At 39.8% G+C, this 16,545-nt stretch overlaps 1 protein-coding gene across 1 annotated transcript; it reads left to right on the top strand.

Annotated features, from left to right (window-relative positions):
* The first annotated feature begins 70 nt into the window (after positions 1–70).
* Positions 71–15,229, top strand: dhx36 (DEAH (Asp-Glu-Ala-His) box polypeptide 36). The gene is made up of 26 exons (XM_079554906.1): positions 71–588; positions 751–899; positions 1,462–1,575; positions 1,654–1,855; positions 1,933–1,971; positions 2,194–2,364; positions 2,506–2,585; positions 3,497–3,571; positions 4,387–4,553; positions 4,630–4,711; positions 4,789–4,929; positions 5,410–5,515; positions 7,933–8,020; positions 9,154–9,209; positions 9,290–9,354; positions 9,741–9,884; positions 10,257–10,374; positions 10,887–10,985; positions 11,443–11,616; positions 11,691–11,777; positions 11,861–11,944; positions 12,029–12,128; positions 12,220–12,307; positions 12,964–13,084; positions 13,912–14,064; positions 14,640–15,229. The coding sequence occupies exons 1-26, from the start codon at positions 316–318 to the stop codon at positions 14,856–14,858; spliced, it is 3,195 nt and encodes a 1,064-aa protein (XP_079411032.1). The 5' UTR covers positions 71–315; the 3' UTR covers positions 14,859–15,229.
* The last annotated feature ends 1,316 nt before the right edge of the window (positions 15,230–16,545 follow it).

Genomic DNA, 16,545 nt, shown 5'->3' with positions numbered 1-16,545 from the left:
TAAGCTTCGCTCATTTCATCAGTAGTCAGCCAATCAAAAACTACAGTTGTCGCCGAGATATGACGTCAGAACCAAGCGACATGCCGGATGCTAAATCCAACAAGCTAAGTAGCTTTCCTCTAGTATTTTCCTTGTATATCTAAATTCACACTCATTGAATACACTTGCTCGTAGACTGGGTGTATTTGTTTACAACTGTGACACAGTAGCGCGTGTTTTCGGATTTTGTTGTTGACAAACGTGAGCCTTTAGCCACCCACACAGGGCATCAGCATCATCAACTTGTATCGGACCAGGCAGAAGGAGGCTAGTGTTATGAGTTATGGCTATGGTGGCGGTGGTAGGAGAGGCAGAAGAGGAGGAGGAGGACGGGGCCACAGAGACGGGAGCAGAGAAAGATGGGAGCGCGGAGGAGGAGGAGGAAGCACCTCTGCCAGAGGACACAGCTCCGACTACGACCAGGAGCGAGGAGGAGGCAGAGGAGGAGGGCAGCGGGACCGTCCACCCCCTCACCTGAAGGGCAGAGAGATCGGCCTGTGGTACGCCAGATACGGAGCTGTGAGGAGGAAGCAGGCTGACCGCAGATCGGTATGATGTGCAGAGATATGTGTCATGAAATCGCCTGTGAAATGTCTTGAGATCCATTGCAAAACATCAGAAACCAATTCACCACTTGTTCTGTCAAAAAATTATAAGTCATAATGGCATTCTAGTTCTCCAGACTTATAATTGGGTGTAATTTTTCTCCAGCGGGCAGTTGTTCAGATGGATGAGGCCAGGGAACAACACATTACCAAACTGCTCAACTCTGTCCAGAGTGATCACCCTGAAACAGAGAGAAACAGCAGAGCATCTACTTCTAACAGCAGGCACATGTCTACAAGTCAAGCTGGACACAGGTGAGAAATACACCTGGTACTTTGTAATACACATTAGGGCTGCAACTCACGATTATTTTTACAATTAATCGATTAATCGATTGGCTGTGAAAGGTGCATGGAATTTGTATTTTTTCAATTTCAATCACATAAAGCTAAAGTGGCGCTGCTTGATCACATGTTGATGGAGTAAACTTAAAGTAAACGTTTGTAGGAGGCTCTTTGTGCTACTTCTGCTTTCTGATTGGACGAGACAAAGACAGATATTTATGAAATTTACAATGTACAAAACACTCCAGACACTAACTTTTAAAACACAGTAGGTTTTCATCCAAAATTTAGTCTGTGTTTACTAGAAAACGATTAATCGATTACCGAAATAGTTGACAACTATTTTAGTAATCGATTCGTTGTTGATTAATTGATTAGTTGTTTCAGCCCTAAGTGTATTAGGGGCACATTGGAAACTCATATTTTCCTCTTTAGAGCATCTGTACAATGGCCATAATGTGGTTGATTAAGAGTAAATGCAGTGGTAAATGTCACAGTGTCGATGTGTAATTCCCCCATCTGTGTTTTTCAGTTACTTTGATGGAGAACTCCCAGAGGAAAAAAAGCTTTCTAGAAAGATCAAATGTGAGGATGAAGAAGAGGATTGTCTAGTAGATCAAGAAACTGGAACACTGACTGCTCAGGGGTAACTGCAGAATAAAGGAGGGGGGGAGATTATTGCCATGTTTTATCAACAGTTGAAAGATATTATTATTTGCTTTAGTTCCTCCAAGGTTAAAGATGAGCCTCCTGACGCGTGGGATGAAGAGGAACAGCAGGAGGACAAGAAAGTAGAGACTTTGCGATGGGCTGACAAAGATGCAGAATTTTTACTTCAGGAAATAGTCCAAGACAGCTCTTTGGACAATTTTTTAGAACAAGATCTTCAAACCAAGAGATCAGATCAAAAGTACAAAGAAATGCTGGTAAATATACTGCAGACAACAACATTCTCTTTATATTACTATTCATTTATATTAATAAAGGTTGTCTTTTTATTTAGAAATTTAGAGAAAAACTGCCAGCATTCTCTAAAAAAGAGGTAAGGTCTTTTCAATACATTTTCTTAATTTGAAAGTAGAGTCAATCTCAGTGCAAATCCATGAGAGCTAAATGGTGTGTAAAATCTTTATATGGGCTTTTGGATGCATACATGTTTTATCACGCTTGACTCCATTTTGTGTTTATTGAAGCTTTATTACCAAGATTATCTCCATGCATGTCTATATATTGCTGATTTCTTTTAACTGATGCTTGTTTTCAGGAGCTTGTGGGGCTAATCAACTCTCACAGTGTTTTGGTGGTGAGTGGAGAGACCGGTTGCGGAAAGACTACCCAAGTCACGCAGTTCATCCTGGACGATCATATTGACCGAGGACTGGGCTCAACTTGCAGAGTGGTTTGCACTCAGCCACGACGAATCAGTGCCATTTCTGTATGTTATCGTAATATGTTAAAGAAAACTTTTTATCACACATGAAGAGAAAAATGCTCACAAAACTCTTTGAATAGTCCACACAAAAACACACACACAGCTGATGCCATTCTCTTTGTGTGTTTTGTCATTGTGGCTCAGGTGGCAGAGCGCGTAGCAGCTGAGAGAGCAGAAAGTGTTGGGAATGGGAAATCTTGTGGCTATCAAATCCGTCTTCAAAGGTGAGCCTTTTTTTAAGATAGTGTAGCAGCAACGCATTGTGCTTTAATTCATCACATTGCGAAAACGTGACTAACTGTATTGTAAAGGTTTATGTCATATTTGTCCCGGAAGAGCAGCTTAACACTGACTGAAAGCTCAATGCAAGGGCAGTACAAGTTTAAAATGCTGCTTAAACTGCACTCAACATGTGCATTTTTATAGATATACAGCAACGTAAAAGAGGGGACATCTGTGGATATAATTCGATTTATGTAATTTATATGAAGATAGTGCAGGGCAATTAATCCAAATTCAATCAAAATCACAATCTCTACTTTGGTCAATCTCAGTAATTGTTATGGGAGCTTATAATTGTCAGTTTTACAGCCATTTCTTTGGCAGAAACAGCTCTTAGTTTTGTGTGCTATGTGAAAATGGAGGAAAACATTTGTGTTTGTTTGAGCTGAGGTTTGTATGGAAGGTATGTCTTTTTATTTATTGGATATTGAAAAAATAAAATAAAATTGAATCGAAAATTTGAATAGAATAATATGAGAAAAAAAAATCTGATTAATTTTTTTGCCTCATCGTCCAGCCCTGTGTGAAGATATGTAACACATTTTGAATTACTTTGTGTACAAACGATGCTCTTCAAATAAACAAGCCATGTCTTGCCTTGCCTTAGACAAAAACTATTATTTGGGTAAAGGTTATTACAATATATCAGGCTCACAGCTGAAGCATTTGACTGATGAGCCATCAGTTGAATGTTTGAGACAAATCAGACAATGAATAAGTGAAGCTAATCCCTGTAGAAAGTCTACGTACAATAAACAATTTAAACTGTCAAAAGTACTGTATAAGCTCCACTTTTAAATGTCTGCTCTTCTGACTACTGAAACGACTGTTTTAATTTTCTGTTTCACTTCAGCCGGTTGCCACGGAGACAAGGATCCATCCTGTACTGTACTACGGGCATTATTCTTCAGTGGCTCCGTTCAGACCCGTGAGTTCCCTGCTATAGCCTTATTTGCTCTAGCTTATCACATCTCCTCTTGGCAGTTCTCTTAGTGTCTTAGTTCCGGCTGTTCTGCCTCTTGTTCTGGCCTCGGCTCACTGTCTGTGGCATGAAGCTCAGTAATGGCTTTTCAATCTTGTACAGAGCAGAGGGGGGAAGCAAACCTTTGTTGATGTGCTACTACGTGCTCGTCCTTGTATTCAGAGTGCTATTTCTTTTTTTCTTTTTTTTTTACAAACCACAGAGGTGCCAGCTTGTCCTTCCACGTCTGTCGTGCCTTATGTGAATTGGGAGCACTCAAGTCACTCAAGGACCGCAGTAGTAGACTGTTGAATTTGGCCCATCTTGCTGTATGCATCGCAATCAATTTAGTAGCAAGTGGATTAAAGCTTGCAGCTGGTGCTGAAACAAATGATGGGATCAATCATGGCTAATATTGAAATATTAGTTTCAAATTTAATCATCAGTACTCACAAAATAACCTATTCTATTTAATCTATTAACCCTTTCATTTAAAAAAAAGTTCCACTTTTTAAATTTTCCTCATATGGTCATCCACAGGTGGCTTAGCTTTAACATCATGTGGTTCAAATTGTGAAAAAAATTAATATATTAATCCAAATCACTGTTGGTGTCAGTCCTTGATCTCACAGCTCTGTTATTTATCGTTTACTGTCAGCAGTTGTGATACAGGGCTAGGACGTGAAAGTATCTTTTTGGCTCAAAAGTCCGACATATGTTTTGAAATGTCTTGTTCGTGTTTTGAAATCCTTTTCATCTCAAGCTCTTTTATTATCTTTCAGATCATTGGCAAGTATAAGCCACCTGGTACTGGATGAGATCCATGAAAGGAACCTTCAGTCTGATGTTTTATTAGTCATTGTGAAGGATCTTCTCAAAACCCGAAAGGACCTCAAAGTGATCCTCATGAGTGCCACTCTAAACGCTGAAAAGTTCTCTAGATATTTTGGTACTGTTCATTTTCGTCATATATAGTTTTTGTGTTATTTGTTTACCTTTCTTATTGTTTATCCTTTTTGTTCTAGATAATTGCCCGATGATACATATTCCTGGTTTGACATTCCCAGTTGAAGAATATTTACTTGAAGATGTTTTGGAGATGACGAGGTAACTTCCCTCTTCTCTCTCACACATCCCTTCTCCTCATCTTCTTTGCTGTGATGAATTTGTCTTGAATCGGCCAGATATCGACCACGAAGCCAGGATCGCCGCTCCTCCTGGAAGCGTGGCTTTTGGCAGGGACGCAACGCGAGGCCAGAGCAGAAGGAGAAGGAGGCAGAATACAGAGAGAGCTGGCCTTGTTACGCACGCACTTTGCAAGATCGGTGAGTTGGGGCGGCAGCTAAAATACAAGAGGATTCAGAAATACATATAGATGGAATATTTGATTTCTAATCTGCCATTGTTCAGTTTATTTTGCTGAAAATCGTATCAAGGTTTTTTTTCTTGCCCAGCTCTGCACATCCATTATTTATTAGTTTAAAGCTTCATGAATTCTGATCAGCTTGTCATAAAGGCACATTTGGCGTAATATAGAATAATGACTTAACCAGCTCCACTTGAATGAAGATCATCAGCTTCCTTGAGCTCAGAATGACCTCTGCTAAATCAATGGATTAAGAGATTTTAGTGCTTTCAATGACATGTTAAATATTTATGCTTTCTTTGTTTTTCTCGAAGATTTGTGCGCGGCTGTCGAAGTTCGAAATCCATTCATGCATCTTTTGTGTGTTGTTGTCATAAAATAAATATGAATGCGTCGCTGTTATTTTGCTCTGTGTGATGTTTTTTAATGTTGTGCGCAGATACTCAGACAGCACCATAGAAGCTCTGGAGAAACTAGACAATGATGAGAAGATTGACTTGGAGCTGATCTTGGCATTGATACGTCACATCGTATTGCAAGATGAAGTAAGTTTTGTGAGGTGTTTTTTTTGGGGGGGAGGAGGGGTTCAGGGAAAATGCAGTGATTTATGACTTGCATGCAGAGGTGGTCAGTGACTAAACAAATGTACTTACTTAAATACTGTTTTACTGAGGATGTGTACTTCACTTGTGTGGTATAATAATGAACACTCAAGTGGCGTTGATATCTAGAAATCAGATACAGCCCGATCTTTCCATCCGGCTGCAAATATGACCAAGCCCAAATTGCTCTGGCTAGAAAGGGTGGACATAAAGGTGGACGTGTAAAAAATCTCATTCTCAATCTTATTTGAAATGTATTGTAATGTACTTTAAGTAATAATTTGAGCAACTTTTACCTCAAGTGGGGTTTGATTTTGAGTGTGCTTTTCTCAAGTACTGAAATGCAGTCCTGACCAGCACTAACATGGGGCGTGATCATCAGTGTTGGGGGTAACATGTTAAAAAAGTAACGAGTTGCACAAATATATTACTTTTTCAGTAACTAAGAAATATAGCATATTACTTACACAAAATACAGGAATATATAAGTCATTACAATTACAGTTACAAAAGGAACTCAAGTTATAAGAGTATTTAAATGCATGAACAAAAAAAAGCCACATTCCCCCCAAATAAAAGGCAGCATGCCAGATCAAGTTGGACACTGGTGTGTAAGATCTGCAGTTGTGTAGAACTAATGTCCTCAAAACAAAACACAAGAGAAAGGGGATAATGAAGGAAAATGATATCTCTGACTGCAGTTGTGCTCTGTTTTTTGAAACAATAATATGTAATACAAACATATTATATCTTTAGAGTTGTAATCATTAATATAGAATTATGTCTAAGTAGCATTTTTTAAGTAGCTTGCCCAATACTGGTGATCATGTGTTGCACTGGCAAATGTGTCTCATAGCCCAAAGACTTTTTAAGCAAAATGGATGTTGAGCGGGGCCAGGCACAAGTTTAAGAACGTATGGTTCTTTCCTCACTCGGGCAGATGGAACAGAAAGAGCCTCCAAAGTGACGATTGGAAAGAATGCCAGTCCTGGCACAAACTTTACACTAATGAGCGATAGAACAGATGCTCCTCAAAGCAAATATATTCTCTTTTTTTTCTCTCCAGTTTTTACAATCTGTGTAAAAGAAAAGTTACAATGAAGCTTTCAAATGTAATCATAAACAAGGCTGTCTGATACAGTGGTCAGTCACTTCTGATGTTTGTGTTGGGACTGAAAAAGGGAGGAAAAAACGAGGCGTTGAATGAGGAGTGACTAACAGAGAAAGACAGAATGTTTATCCCAGCACAGAAAATGCGGTTTCTCCATCAGTCACAGTAACCTTGAATGGTTCACGCCGCTGATCCGTCGTGACATGGTCAAACGGGTGAGGAGAGGCTGTCTGATGTGTCGCGGCGGGTTGTGAACGGAGCGCCGGGGCCGTTCGCCCGGGCTTCCACCGCCATGATTGGTTAATTATGTTGCTAAGTCTGTGATGAGACACCCAGGGGCCGACATGCGGCTTTTAATGAACGCCTGCTGGGCCTGCTGTTGCGTGGGTGGGTACGTGTGCGCTAAACACTGTCATTATCCTGAAAGCCCAGTCATTTTTATATGAACTAATCAGTGTGTTTTCACCGTTCTGTCATGTGTCTTTAAAACTATACGGAGGCGGTTTGTGATGAGCCTTATCTCCAACACTCACTGTACAGTAACTCGTGTTGTGCACTGTGGTCCCTTGTGGGTGCTCGCGGTTGAAAGCTGGTGATAATAATTACGTTATTAATTGAAAGGCAGGCGGTCACTGGAGGCCCACTGCTCCACTTTGTGTTACTTCATCATCAGCCCTCCCTCCACTCTGCAAATGACTGCTTCCTTTGTGAATTGTTTTTATCTCAACTTTTACCTCAAGTGTGATAGGATAATAAAGATTACTCCTATTGTAAAATATGCACTCAGAAAGAACAGGTTGGGTTGATTTTTCGGCTCAATCATCTCCGGGCTTACTCCCTCAATTCGGTGCTGTTGCCTCTTTTTAATGATGTTACTGGACAATCAAATTACAGAGATGCCTTTTAGCTTTAACAACCGCCATGTCTTTATATGTTGACTAATATTGTAGATTTTTTTTTCTCTGCTTTGTAATTCCCTTGTGATAGTTCAGTTTCGAATGTGCTATCATGAAGCAAGATATGTTACGTGTTGAGCCAATGACAAAATAATGATCCTGACACTGAATGCAGAGGTTAGAGAGTCAGCGCAAACCACCGCCTGTGCTCCGCAGAGAACGAGGGCACCCCGTTTCATTTGCAGCTGTGGCTGTGGTTAATGGCTTTTTTACTGCCTGGGGATTTGTTTGTTGTTGCATCTCTGCTGCCTCAGAGCCTGTCTTTTACTAAATGATTTGTCTTTCTTTTCCAGGAAGGAGCCATTTTAGTTTTTCTTCCTGGCTGGGACAACATCAGCTCCCTAAATGACCTGCTTATGGCCCAGCAGATGTTTCGATCAGGTAAAAGTGTTTTTTGACAAGACGGTGCTCATGAATACTAATGCTTCTCAATGGGACAATGATTAGAATTTCAGGATCTAGTCAATAAAGGTGTGTTTTCCAGACTACAAGTCGCACTTTTTTTCATAGTTTGGCTGGGGGTGCGACTATACGGAGTTTAAAAATGTTAAAATTAAGTATTTTCCTCCCCCTACATGTTCCAACAATGTCCTAATATGTAGAATGAGCCGTGTTACTTCGGGTCGGAATTGTCGTCATGCACGAACTTAATATAAAAGGTGCAGTTACACGTTTGACCTGAGGTGACAGTAGCGAGTTTAAAATGGCGAAATTGCATCAAGCCCCTTTAAGTGCGACTTATATAATATGTAATTTCACATGTTTGCCATTTTCACACTGACAGCTGCGAGAGGGCGCTCTAGGCTTGTGTACCAGTATCTGCTACTCTAGTACCACTGAAGATTTAAGCTAAAAGCTAGATGAACAAGTTCGCAAATAAGAGCATGAACAACGTGCTGCCGGGAGAGGCTTGTAACGGTGCAGTTACGCTGCCTTGCCCAGGTAGTTGCCAAGGCTGGTGCGACTTGTATATGTTTTTTTCTTCTTCATTTAGCATTTTTTGGCTGGTGCAACTTATACTCTGGTGCGACTTAAAGTACGAAAAATCCGGTACTTATTGTATGTTGTTGTGTTATAATTTAGTCATTGATCGACTGTTTTTTCTGTAACCTGTTATTTGGTCTATTTGTCAGGGTTTACGATGGGCCTTAAAAAGCATTAAAAGTAATTGTGCCAAAATTTAGGACTTAAATGACCATTAGATCTAAATGTATATAAAAATTCTGATATTGCTCAACAATTTTTACTGAATAAGATCATTGAAAATACCACAGTGATGGTCTAAAACATGGTGGTCTAAAAAGTTTTCTGTTTTTTCCAATAATCTTTTCTCTGTTTGATGAAATGTTTGCAAATCCTAAGAAAGGATCTATGTGTCCTTTCTTTTCTGCATTTGTGGCATTAAAATATAGTATTTGGCATTAAGAAGCATTACTTGCCATACGTTGGGCAAATTCAAGTATGGATCAGTGTAATACATAATGTTAAGTCTGCTGTTCCTTCTTTTGTTATAGATCGTTTTTTTATCATCCCTCTGCACTCCCTCATGCCCACCGTCAATCAGACCCAGGTCGGTATTTTCATGTGTGCTTTGTTTATCTACAGTATTGCCCTGTGGCCTGTCGTCTCAACTTCTACTCTTCTACACAGGTCTTCAAGAAGCCTCCTCCTGGTGTCCGAAAGATTGTCATAGCCACCAATATAGCTGAAACAAGGTATTCTCTTGGATAAATCGCACTTATTAATTTGAATAGTTATCCATTTTGAATGATAAATCTGGAAAATACCGTATGTTTTATTCAGTGTGTGTGTGTCCCTGGTCAATTTCTAACCAGAATATCTGACTGTCATTTGCATTTATTTGTTGGATTGGTGATGAATGCTGCTGTGCCGTTTGGACGGATCGCTCTCTTGACAGCCAATTTGTTATGCTGACACAGACCGAGCATATCAACAAACTACTTGCACTTAACTGTCAGAAATACAGACAGCATTTCCTAAAGGGGCAGTACTTGAAGTGAAGTGATTGTGTGTATGTCTTCCTTGATCTTTTTCCATGACGTTTTGTTATTTTGTTTTCTTTTAACCCTCTCTTTCCCAGCATCACCATAGATGATGTCGTCTACGTGATAGATGGAGGCAAAATTAAGGAGACCCACTTTGACTCTGACAACAACATTAGCACAATGGCAGCTGAGTGGGTCAGTCTGGCTAATGCCAAACAACGAAAGGGGCGTGCCGGAAGGTAAATATGTCCATTTTCAAACACTTCTTAGGGGATAACCAATGTCAAACTCTCACCATATGGCAACATTGTCTCTAGAAATATCAAGATATGATCATATTTTGACACATTCTAATCACTTCAGACCTTTGTTTGTCCCTCTGGGGATGCCTCATTAATCTGGAAGACGTATTATTCATCTTTTTAATCTGTCTCCATCGGGTGCTCACACCTACTCATCTCTCAACACTGAGAAAGTGTCGCAGGTTGTTACCGCTTGACTCGACATGTCGTGACGTCAAACCAAAGCCAATTAGCTGGCGCTCCTCACCAAGTGCTATTTCAACACCGTTCTGTTAAAACACACCCTTCTAATTTCTATTTTTATTCCAGAGTGTGTCCAGGAAAGTGCTACCATCTGTACAATGGTCTCAGAGCCAGCCTACTGGACGCCTATCAGCTACCTGAAATCATGAGGACACCACTCGAGGAGCTTTGCCTGCAAATCAAGGTTAGAGTGTGGAAAAATACCTGACAGTGAGAGAAAAATGGCAGTGACTTAGCAGCAGCGAGTTGCGTTAAGGACGAGATTGCTGCGAGTGAGCCTGTTGAGTGCAGGAGCAGAAAAGCAAGGATAATGTAGTTTGTTTTTAATCCTCGCCTCTGGGATGCCTCTGCTCTGTAATAAATGGATGTTTTAGAGTTGCTCATGCCCTTGTCTTTTGCACATTTTTTAAATAACGAAACCAACAACACTCTTATTTATCATTTGAAATAATCCCCCATTAAACTTCCCTGCTGCACTCAGACATATCTCAGCTCGTGTGCTAATGGAACATAAGTAAAGAGGTCATTTGGAGCAGTGTTTGCTGTGATTGCTCTCACTGGTGAAAAAAAAATATGACGGCAGATGATTTAAATGTCAAAATGATAACAGAGAAATGAAGGGTGAAAGCAATTTCCTGTGGCGGTGTCAAACGTATATACTGTATGTGAATTTAAATCATTTTTTTCTTTTTTTAGATATTGAAACTTGGCTCCATTGCCGGATTTTTGCAGCGAGCCCTCGACCCTCCGTCTGAAAAGGCTGTGAATCTTGCCATCAAGAACCTCACAGACCTGGTAAGAAAAGATGTTTGTTTTTTCTAATTGCCAAACTACATCCTGATTGGTGTGAATGAGGACACATTTATACAGGTCATGAGTATAGGATGTGCTCTTAGGTACTGGAACTACAGCTGAACTTGTGTTGTCTTAAGCTGTAGATAAAAGCGAATTGTACAAAACAAATTTCGTTGTACTATTATATAGTGACAAAATAAAGTACTTTACCTTCTTAGGACTTGATTGGTGCTGGATTGTGGAAGGAGGACATGGCAATCCAACAATGGGGCTCATTCTGCTTTCTGATTGAAACATTTCAGGACAAATTAACAAGACAGTTGTTATCAGTGAAACCCATATATAACTTGAACATGTTTGCCTCATTTCTTAGGGACACAAATATGTCATGTTCATAAAATATTGACACAAAAAATGTACCTACGCTTCCTTTACTGATCATTCTATTTTGTTTTAGACGGCCTTGGATCGGTCTGAAAACCTGACTGCCCTGGGCGTCCATCTTGCTCGTCTTCCTGTGGAGCCACACATCGGTAAACTCATTCTGTTCGGAGCTCTGCTGGGTTGCCTCGACCCTATACTGACCATCGCCGCTTCCCTTAGTTTCAAAGACCCTTTCTTTATCCCTTTGGTATGATCACTCGTACACCAATCAGATTGTTGTTTCGATCATGTTTTTCTTTATCAGCACTTGTCGTTTTTCAGGGTAAAGAGAAAATGGCTGACATGAGAAGAAGGACCTTGTCTAAAAACTCTAAAAGTGATCATCTCACCATTGTCAATGCCTTTAAGGTGAGAAATTGACAGCCAGTTCTCCCCTGCCAAACTACATTGTCTGAAATAACGATTCATTGATTTTTTTTTTCTCCCCTCAGGGCTGGGAAGAAGCCAAGCATCGAGGTGCAAGGTATGAGCGGGAGTTCTGTTGGGATAATTTTCTGTCAGCCAATACACTTCAGGTGAGAAAAGTCTTAATTTCACCCAAATTGCCCAAATCTTAAGCTTAGTTTATATGTAGTGTTTCCATATAATCTGTTTTTCAGATGCTGCACAATATGAAGGGCCAGTTTGCCGATCACCTAATGCATGCTGGTTTTGTGAGCAGCAAAGACCCCAAAGATCCAAAATCTAATGTCAATTCAGGTGATTCATATGGACCTTTTCTATGTTGTCACTTGTGCTTTGCTTTTTGTTGTTTCATTTTGTCATCTTCCTTTTGTATGTGCTTTTTCAGACAATGAGAAGTTAATCAAGGCAGTAATTGTTGCTGGTCTCTATCCAAAAGTGGCGAAGATCAGACAATGTCCTAGTAACAAAAGACCGTAAGTTTGTAATCCCTTTAAAAAAATATATATATCACCAGCATCTATCTCTAGTCAGATATTATAAAAAGTAGTGCAAGCCAAAGCTGTGAAAAGTTAATGTTTGCAAAAGTCAAAATTCAGGTTGTTCTCTGGCAAAGATCATTTTGCTCATCACAAATCCTCCCTGACGCTGCTGCCACTAATAAGGAACCATTGAAAAAAGGATAGTTGGAGACATTGCACATGTCTACTTTTTAAGTTTTGATGATTTTAAGACGTCATTCTGATTTTCAAAGTTAATCATTTGCTTCACAGTCTCTGACTTCGAATATGTGGCTAAGATACACTGGCTAAGACTCGCTCAGTGTTTACCATCCGACTGAGAGAGATGACGCAGAAAAAACAAAAACAAAATGTGTTAATTTCTGTGTGGTTGGAAATGTGGCTGCAGAGTTGTCCCCACCTGATCCTGTTGCTTTTTTACCTTTTTATTCAGCCACTAAATAGCAAATATTTTCTTTATTCAGGGGTATGGTTTTGCTTCCTTTTCTCTATATTTGTGTGATTAGAATGTGTAGAAGAAGAAGAACCACATATTAGTAGAAGTATAAAATGAAATGACAGGAGTAGATATTGTATTGATTGTACTCAAATGTATATTTAACTGTGCACAGGGTAAAGGTATACACTCACGCTGATGGGAAAGTGTGCATTCACCCTAAATCCGTGAATGCGGAGGAGAGAGAGTTCAACTATCACTGGCTCATTTATCACCTGAAGATGAGGACCAGCAGTGTGAGTATGGGATGGTTCCTGTGTGTTTGATGCGAGTCCTATTGCACCATTTTGTTCAGTGCTGCTCATCTTTTATGATGTGTTGCACGTCTCTAAAGGAGTCCCATTGTGAGTGGGAAGAGCGGTCAGTAGGTAGAGGTTGGCCCGTGGCCACACAGGTTTTTCACTGAATTAATATTAGATTAAAACACAGCCTTTCAAGTCTATCTCAAAGGCTCTTATGCATCAAAGTGAGCCGACACATTGAGGGGGGGTCACTCCGGCCCCCGATAGTCAGCCTCTCTTCTCTTCCCCTTTTTAACTCCCCCTCTACACATGCACCTGTCTGTGTCTTTCTCTGTTGATGTTACCATTGTAGAGAATAACACCTGTAATGATTTCTCACTGTGCCTTTGTCTCTTTGTGCTGCCCTTTGCCAGTATTTGTTTTCGTACATAGACGTAGTATTTGTAGTGAATACTCAGATCCTGAATGAAACAAATCTGCTGAAAGATGTTAAAAAGAATGATGAACTGCAAAGAAAAAGTTTGAATCCAATCATCATTTTAACTCATGGTTTTAGAATTTGAGTGTTTGATTCATATAACCAGCCAGTTCCTGTCGTACAGCAGCTGTGTCGCACATACAGTAGATGCACAGACAGCCTAACACATTAGAGAGACCCAGCGTCAGGGCACGATGACATCTCTGTTCTCACATCAGTGAAACCCAAACGCTCCCTGCTTTCTGCACTAATGGAACGCTTCAGCCCACATCACATGTTGTCATAATGATGCCGTCTGTGCCGGTGTTGCACTAACAGCTCATGCTTTCTCTCTCAACTTCAGATATTCTTGTACGACTGCACTGAGGTGTCCCCCTTCTCACTGCTGTTTTTTGGGGGTGACGTCACAATTCAAAAAGACGGCGACGACGAGACCATCGCTGTGGATGAGTGGATTGTATTCAGATCTCCAGCTCGCATCGCTCTTCTGGTCAAGGTAACTCAGGAAAAACAGCACAATATTGTTCATCATTATTTAAATCTAAATGTTTTTATCCATTAAAAAGAATAGTCATACAGTACTAAAAAATTAAAGTAGATAATTTACTTACTTACTCTTAGATCAGGGGTGCCAAACTTTGTTCACTGAGGGCCACATACACAAAATTATACAAACAGCTGGGCCAGTAGAGGTCAGAAATGTAACTTCACTTCTATTGTATTGAAGTTAGCAAATTCAATAAAATGTTAACCATTGCTTTTTAATTGAATATGCTTCAAGTAAAAAAACAAAAAACATCCTTCATCACAGCTTTCTTTAATGGATTTTCATTTATTTCATTAATATTCAATTAAAGCAAAAATAATTAGCCTATATATTTAGAATTTGCAGCGGGCCAATTAAAAGTGGGCCACGGGCCGCAGTTGGCCCACAGGCTGTAGTTTGGACACCCCTGTCTTAGATGGTGTTATGGCATATTAATATCATAAAGCAACTCAGTCATGGGCTTAATCAATGAACCAGTCGTGAGCATCTCTAGTTGTGACACTTTTATTTCCCGTCTCTGTCAGAGTCTAAAGAAGGAGCTGGACTCGCTATTGGAAGTGAAAATCCGTGATCCTGCTCCCGTGGACTGGCAGAATCGTCAGTCCAAAGATTGCGCTGTCATCTCGGCCATTGTGGACCTCATCGCGACTCAGGAGAAGCCCACAGGAGGCAGCGAGCCCTACAGCAGAGGCCCCAGAGGACAGCACCTTTACTTCAATGACAATGACGACGATGATGAGTAGATGTGATAACACTACCTTTGCTTTGAAGAGCTTTCCCTGCTGGCTCAGTTCATCTCAAAGTAGATATTTTTGGCTAACAGTCGCTGGCAATGCAATGTTGATTGGGGTTTTTTCGTAATCACACCACCTCAATACTGACTAATGGAAATATAAATGTTTGGCTCATACGTTTAGACAATCCATCTCTGCACTGCTATACATTTCTATTCCTGACTGTAAAATGTAGATGTAAGACAAATTATTGAAACCTATCCGAAACAAAAATCTGTCGATCCAAAACCGTAAAGCCATATTGTTAAGATTTCACCCGCAAAAACTGAATAAAATGCAAGTTCTTATTTCATTACCAGTGTTTTGATTGAACATAAAAGAAAGCATGTCTATACTCTTATCAGGCTGACTGGTAACAACTGACTGGTAACTTTGATTGTTGACAAATATGAAGTTTGAACAAGTAAAAATGCATTGTGTCTCGTTTTACATGAAGAGCATGTTTGGTATCGATGGCATTGTCGGTTTCAGAATTTTACAGCAGTTTTTGTTGCTACGTATGAGGTACGGCGTTCTCCAGTGTGGTGTTTAACCTCTTAACCCCCACCTGAACCGAGCACATTTTCTCCACTTTGGAGAAGTCTAAAAGCTTCTCAAAAAAAAAGCGACAATTGCGACAAAAACAAAAGGAAAATGAGGATGAAAAAACGCAACAAATGAGCAACAACAAAGTGACAAAAAAGCAATGAAAAAGTGGCAAAGATGTGATAAAAAAGACACACACAAAAAGTTACTAAAATTCGACGAAAACGCAATAACAAAGAGCCCCATAAAGGAAAGTGGCAGAAATCTGATAACTCAAGGAAAAATGTCCAGTTTTAGATCAGTTCTGTAGGTCTAAGCTTTCAAATGAGGCATTAGACTGGCCTATAGGCTGTAAGCTTTCCGATTTGGGTCAAACTGAACTGGAGGAAAGGTGGGGGGGTAAGAGGTTACTAAAAATTTCAAGTAAACTTATATAGATTGATTTGAGCACATGCAATCACACAGTTTATCATCCAAACTGTTCATTTTTATGTAGAGTAATCATGTTTTTTTTTTTTACATCTTACATATAATTGAAGAACATTGCATTTTTTTGTTTGTACACTGCGAAAAGTAATCTTGAAATAAATAAAAATTGCTTGAAAAAAGTACTTTTGTCCTTTTTCTTAGTGAGTCTAATTTCAAGAAATCTGTTCATGGGCCAAGATATTTACACTTAAATTAAGATAAAACGACTACAGCGGTTTTCTTTCAAGTACATTAATATTTTTCATCTAGCTTTGCATGCAGTGATTTCTTTTAAGTATTTTTGGACAGATTTCTTGAAATTAGACTCACAAATCAAGGACACAAGTACTCATCTCAAGAAAAGGTCACTTATTTCAAGATGACTTTTTGCAGTGTAAAATGAGCTGGAGTGGATTTCTGGACTGCATTAATACCAAGAGTGCACCTTCAACCTTTTCTCCAAATTACCTCTGGATGTTGCCTGTATGCAGGTGATGTCACAGCATAGCAACAGCATGACGACACAAGCCCAAAGTACTGCCATTTCTACATTATTTGTTTGGACACTCCGTTATAGTATAGTATAGTCACAGTCATACCCTATACTCTCCCTCCTCCTGTATGTGTAGGATTTACATGATGT

Source organism: Gobius niger (assembly GCF_951799975.1).
Source record: "Gobius niger genome assembly, chromosome: 1".
NCBI classification, from domain to species: Eukaryota; Metazoa; Chordata; class Actinopteri; order Gobiiformes; family Gobiidae; genus Gobius; species Gobius niger.
This window is presented reverse-complemented; position numbering and strand designations above follow the sequence as displayed.